Source organism: Miscanthus floridulus, unplaced genomic scaffold (assembly GCF_019320115.1).
Source record: "Miscanthus floridulus cultivar M001 unplaced genomic scaffold, ASM1932011v1 fs_894_3_4, whole genome shotgun sequence".
NCBI classification, from domain to species: Eukaryota; Viridiplantae; Streptophyta; class Magnoliopsida; order Poales; family Poaceae; genus Miscanthus; species Miscanthus floridulus.
The window spans coordinates 463-6,975 of NW_027097419.1; the positions used below are offsets into that span (position 1 = coordinate 463).

Sequence of the window (6,513 nt, forward strand, 5' to 3'; positions counted from 1 at the left end):
GGCCGCACGAGGCTATCGAGTTGGCCGACGAGCACTGTTCAGAAAAAATCCAAACAGAGAAAAGCTAAAAAAACAAAAACGGGACCGGATGTGAGGAGCCGCCATATTTAGTTGGGCTTGATTATAAATTAATAAATTTCAAGGCCCATAGTGAAGTTTGTGCAATAAAGGAAATTGGCATGAGATTGACCAAACTTAAATATATGTGTGTGTGATGTGTTCGGTTGTGGGTTTGATTTCAAAAAAAAGTAGAAGGTATGTGGCGTAATGTGAGGAGATGACATGAGTGGTGCAATATCAATATAAGGTTTTTGCAACTCTAACTTAAGCAAGTGATAACGGAAAAAGAGTGACGAGAGTAGTTAGGCGAGGCCAGACAAAAAAAATAGGGAGAAATTTTAGCTCTATAGATACTATATATATATATATAGACCACGAAAACAGTACGTTTATACACATAAGGATTTTTAGAATAATTGTCATCGTGTTTTCCCTTCCAGAAGCTACGTACAGTTATCCATCGAAATCCAAATTGGCAAACTTAAGCTCAGGATAGTAGCTGGCCACCACTGGCTTCCCATCAAATTTCCTTCCATGCAAGGCTATCTTTGCTCTGGTGGCACTGTAGACGTCTGCATATTCCAAGAACACCTGCAACAGAAAAAACTTGCATCAGAAATCATTTGCCATCACACAAAGAGATCGGCAAAATTCAAACATTAGAAGTCAGTGCAACACGAGGCTCACCTTTCCGACTCCAGTGACCGGGTGTCCGCTGGGGTCAGGACGTGGGATCACAACTTTCACTAGATTACCTGATCAAAAGGTAATTTTTCTTGTGATTAGTGCATAAACATAACAAAGTTGCATGCAAGAATTCCTAGGAAATATATGTAAATAGCAGATAAATTAAATACAAGCAGAAGTTTGATGTAGGACGGAAACCGAATTGAAGAGCCGAAAAAGGGTATAAATGATATACCATATCTGCATGCTTCTTGCCTCATGTCGTCCTTGATGTCCTCATACGCTTCATCATCTTTCAATTCATCTGCACTGACCACCTGGACGAGGCAAACCACCTTTGTAGGGGCCGCTCCAACTGGATTGGCAAGTTTCTGTACACAAAGCACGCACATATTTCTGTGTCAGAACACAACAACGGCACATCGAAAATGTAAATGGCACGCTAGAGAATAAACTATAAAGGTGTCTAGTATGGAAATCATCTAGCTGGTCTATATATACATGCATTTGCACCTGTCGCTGGGCCTTCAATAGGATACTTAGCTGTTCTGGTCTGGGCTGAGATGCACTCTGGTTTGCTCTTCTGACAGTAAGGGTTTTGTCTTCCATTTTGGTACCGTTTAGTGCAGCGCAAGCAATGTCAGTGACAGTGGTGTTCAAGCAAACACAGAATGCATAGCCCTTTGAGTTGCCAGTTTCCCTATCTTTCACAAGATCAAACCCTAGAAGAGGCCCAAAGGATTCAAGCAACTCCCGGACTTGAGCTTCAGAGTAGAAATAGGGAAGGCCAGCCACAAAAATACGGTTAGGATCTTCTAACCCTCCTCCGTCTGATCCTGCTGTTAGTCCAACTGCAGCAAGATTCAGTTTGCGGCTTGGCTGGCTCGGGCCCAAGCCTGCTGCCAGGGAAAGGTTGTAGTCTGTTGGCCTTCTAACCTTCACTGGCACCCCTTCAAACAAAATGCCATCCAGAGCCATTGCATTGCTTGCTTCCTCAGCCAGTCTGAATTCCACTAAAGCAAATCTTTGTTCATGGTTCATGCAGACGCTACAGACAGCATCACCGGGACCAGCAGTGTTTCCTCCAATAACAGCCATGACTTGATTAAAGAATACTCCAATTGTCTGCAGAAAGGAATCCAATTTAGCCAACAGTTGCAAATTATTCGGAACAGTGTTTGAGTTTGTTTACTTAGGCAGTATATGCATAGTTGTTTTTCCCCGTTTGAGGTTAAAAAGAAAGTACGGACCTGTTCGTTAGCAGAGGGAGGAAGGCCACCAACGTAAACACGCCGAGCGAACAGAGTAGCCTGAGGTAAAAATTAATGTTCGCACAATATTTATATCAATACCTGAAGATTGCAGGCACAGAGCAAATAATAATCAACAAAAAAAAGAAGTTATACCTCTTGTGTCATCAGTTGAGTCGTAGTGTGTGGCTGGAAGACAAGGGAATTGAAATTGAACTGATGCACACAAATGAATATGGTTAGCAAGCAACAAACTAAACTTTCAAGTCTGCATGCATACGGAAATAGATCCTGTAAAGGCAAATTAAAGATAAGAGTCCTTGAAAAATTGAAGACTGCATCGTAAACTATATTTGCAAGTTAGAAATATTAGAATGTTTATTATGAAATACAGTTTGTGGTAGTTACCAACATTTGCTGACACTAGACTATTACAACAACAACAACAAAAAAACCTGTTGAGGAATAGCTTGTGGCTCCATGGAAGAGGAATTGAACTAATTCAAAGAAAACAAAAGAATAAGGTTAGAAAGCAGTAAACCAAATAACCCTGTCCATAGATAAAGGTGGCTTAAAAAGGCAAAGCTTATTTGCAGGATAAAAATATTTGACTGGTGTATAAATTATTAAATCTGAGCAAGTAATGCAGTCCACACACACACACACAAAAATCAGTCCACAATTTGCTTGAACCCTTAACTAATTTGTTGAATTCACAGTTGTAACCATCACCTGTACATGAAACCCTACAAGAAGCTTCACAACTTTGAACATTCGGTGCATTAAAAAAAACGAGGTTGATTTCGATCGCACTGACAAATCCGAGTTGGCAGTACATTATTGTTGTTGTTGTTTTGTTTTTGCCCTACGAAGCTTCGATTTAGCGGCAGTAGCACGAGTTCATTAACCGGAACAATGGTCGACTGCCCGGCATCACGAGAAGGAAGAGAAACGAGGGGGGCGGGCACTTGGGGATTGATCGACGCACCTTGCAGCGGGCGCGCTCGACGCGGCGGACCGCATACGCATCGCCGCCACCGATTCGTTCCTTGGGGTTGGATTGGAGGAGGGATTCGGGGATTCGATCGTCGCGATCGCTTCTGTTCGTTTTATTAGATCTTTGGACGACTCGACTGCTTTGAAAGGAATCATAGCCGACGATCCGAATTCATTGAGCAGGCCGGCCCTTTAATTTGTCTCGTCCAAGCCCAACCCGATTAGGACCCTGCATGGATGCAAATTTCGGCCCATAACAAAATCGATCAGCAGCAGAGAGTCCTCGTTGGATCCTTCAAGTAAATTGCTAAGTAGTAAATAGTTATATTATTATTGTACCCTTTACATATAAGCTAAAAGTTCTTTCATCTATGAGGTATGTTATAAAGAAAGCCTCATTTGACTTTATTATGCGCTTTCTCAAAATCCATTTTAAAGATCAAATTAACCATACAGATTTTTCATGGCCTACGTCGTTAAATGGTCGTTTAGCCTGTTGGCACACCATTTAAACATTGCACGGTGGTACGGCGTTTCCTGTCAATCGATCATTTATTCTGTTTAAACCGCCATTTAATTTATCCATTTAAGTGAGCATTTAGCCCGAATAATGGTTATGCACACATATATAGACAAACACAACACCAAATAGCAGTGGAGCTTGTTTCACCAAATTTTGCCAGCTGAGGCACATATGTTTTATCTTGTTTTGTTTGCATGTGGGGCTAGAATACATGACCATTGCTTTGAATGGAACATAGTAAGATAAAGAATCTTCGCCAACCATTATGTTAAACATGGTCCAATTGACCATTTCGAGTGAATAGGATAGACGTCATTCACATGGCCGGCCGCCGGTCTGTCTATGCTATATAAGAGGAGTTTCCACATGGCTGCGTGACTGTGCTTCTTTCTGCCTGGCTGTAAGATTTTCCTTTCTCACCATTAGTTTGTGTTTCCGCTATGATATTTGTCCTGATGTGTTTCTAGCTCTTTTTTCACTCTTCGTTTATTCTTTCCCAGCGCAGAACTTTCTGCAGCAAATACACGCAGCTGGGGGTGGCAGATTGTTCCATGGAACCAGATGCAGGATGGGTGCCTTGCGACATTCAGCTGACATATTGGGGCATGCAGCCAGCTGAGTTTCAGCTAGCACATTGGAGCATGGCAATGGAACCAGAAGTATGTGCATGCGCTGCTAGCCTCCCAGTGGTAGTGGAGTCGGCGGGTACTGAGATATACGGTAGCTGCCTCCAAACATATGTTCCTACTAGCTCTAGCAGAGGACAGCTGGTTGAGTGTGCATCAGCCACACAAAATGATCGGATCGAGATCGAGAAAGCAGCACAAGAGTTTCAGGCCGATTTCCACAACATGGAAACGAACATCTACAGCAATCCGATCCATGTGTTCGATAAAGCCGCGCGTGAGTTCAAGTTCGACGTGGACATGATGAAGATGAAGATGCACAGGTACCCAGCAAGAATTCGATCTCTCGGTGAACTGTACACCGTTCCGATGACGGTGTCGATCGGCCCATACCACCACGGCCGAGACCACCTGAAGGCGGCGGAGAAGGTGAAGCACGTGGCTGCATACCACTGCATCATGGAGTCAGGCCGCTCAGCCGAGGAGGTCTATGGGGCGGTCGTCGCCGTCGCCGGCTACGCCCGGAGCATCTATGACAGGAACGTGGTGGACAGCATCGGCGACGACGTGTTCCTGCCCATGATGTTCTACGACGCTTGCTTCCTGGTGCAGTACATGCTCACGTGCACCGACGCCGGCCTTGCCCACATGGACCCGGCGCTGCGTAGCTTCTTCGACGCCAACGACAAAGACGTCTATGACACTGGTAGAGAACCGAGCTTTACTCCCGGTGGGGAACCCCCTCTAGTCCCGGTTCCCTATCCGGGAGCAAGCATCCGGGACTAAAGGGGGATCCTTTAGCCCCGGGTCAGGAACCGGGACTAAAGGAGGACCTTTAGTCCTGGTGGGTAACACCAATCGGGACTAAAGGTGCCTCCTGACATGCCACGATGGCCGGCACCCTTAGTCCCGGTTGGTAATACGAACCGGGACTAAAGGTTTTTTTCTTTTTTCTTTTCTTTTCATTTTTTTGTTTTCTTTTCAAAATACGTTTTCGAAGTCGTATTGTACGCTGCTAATTATACATTTATACGCGCATATAGTATGTTTCGGATAAATCTGCATATATAGTAAATCTGCATATATATAGTACTTGTTAGGATAATTTATATGCATATACACACATATGATGAGTTTAATAATAGATCGAAAGAATTATTACTTACAGGCAATAGCAGCTAATGATAACTTTGTCCAGAGAGGTCAGGTGGCATAGTTGATGAAATTCTGCAAAGTCAACATACATAACATCATCGCCACGGAACCAATGTTCGTCTCTAATTCTGACACCAACGCAGAAGTCTCCACTGGTAGACGCCTGCATGTACCACTTGTTTAGCAGGTACATTTGCGTCCCCAGATCAGATAAGGCTTGAGGGTTGTATAGACTCTGGCCTAGTACAAATTTTTTCTTCCAAATATCAACCTCCGCCGTACTCTCAATGTTTCCATCACCAAACATCTGGTAAAGGTCGAGACCAGTCTCATCAAGAAATTCACCAAGGTGATCCAAATCGACATCCGGAGGTATGTTTGCCTGATGCATTAATCCTAAATTCGAACCATATTCATTACCAACAACTAGCGGGGGGATTGATTGGTGCGCTTGTTGTCCGAGTTGGGCAACTCCTTTCCCTGCCCGCTTCTTTTTCTGTGCCGCCTCAATTGACTTGGTGAGAGTGCGGTCATAGTCTGATAACGTTGATTTGGACGGCTTACGAGATTTCCGCTGTTGTTGCTGGTAAGAAGTCACCTTTTTTCTTAGAATATTTGGAGCTACGAAGAAGTACGGTTTCTCCGGGTTTCTCCTTGCTTCTTGATTCATTTTAAGTTTGTCATAGAATCTAGACATGTCTTTTTTATATGCATCAGTTCCTTCTTCCTTCTCTTCAGATATTATTTTGGGAATAGCCCTTGGTTTCACGGTGGCTTTCTTTGCAGGCGGGGACTGGTTCTTCGTTTGAGGGGCTGGCCTCTTGCTACGCTTCTTGGTAGGCGGGGGCGGGGGGAGGCGTTGGAGACCTCCTTGGAGGTGTTGGCAGCGGCGTTGGAGACCTCCTTGGAGGTGGCGGCTGCGGCGTTGGAGACCTCCTTGGAGATGGTGTGGATGCAGCCTCGTCTTCCAACACAATGTCATCGTACAGAGCACTATGATGATCTGGCGATTGAACAATTGGATTTAGGTTGGGGGAGGATCTGCTACAAAAAAAGGAATGACATATTATTATGAGCAGATTGTTAATTATTTAAGCCAATACAAATTAATGATGTAGTGTTTTCATCCGCACGTACCTATGGTGAGGTAGTTCAGGAGGAGGTGGAGCCGACATCCCTGGAATGATGATGTAGCGCTTGCGCCATAGAATGAATG

The 6,513-nt window shown here is 44.3% G+C and overlaps 2 protein-coding genes across 2 annotated transcripts; one reads left to right on the forward strand and one right to left on the reverse strand.

The window, feature by feature from the left end:
• Nucleotides 1–489: 489 nt before the first annotated feature.
• On the reverse strand, nt 490–2,479 carry LOC136533476 (splicing factor U2af large subunit B-like). The gene is made up of 7 exons (XM_066526020.1): nt 2,453–2,479; nt 2,154–2,213; nt 1,998–2,057; nt 1,249–1,872; nt 983–1,118; nt 748–815; nt 490–651 (listed from the first exon to the last, which is right to left on the reverse strand). The coding sequence occupies exons 1-7, from the start codon at nt 2,477–2,479 to the stop codon at nt 514–516; spliced, it is 1,113 nt and encodes a 370-aa protein (XP_066382117.1). The 3' UTR covers nt 490–513.
• Nucleotides 2,480–3,364: 885 nt separating this feature from the next.
• Nucleotides 3,365–4,928, forward strand: LOC136533477 (uncharacterized). Its single transcript, XM_066526021.1, has 2 exons — nt 3,365–3,369; nt 4,022–4,928. The coding sequence occupies exons 1-2, from the start codon at nt 3,365–3,367 to the stop codon at nt 4,926–4,928; spliced, it is 912 nt and encodes a 303-aa protein (XP_066382118.1).
• The last annotated feature ends 1,585 nt before the right edge of the window (nt 4,929–6,513 follow it).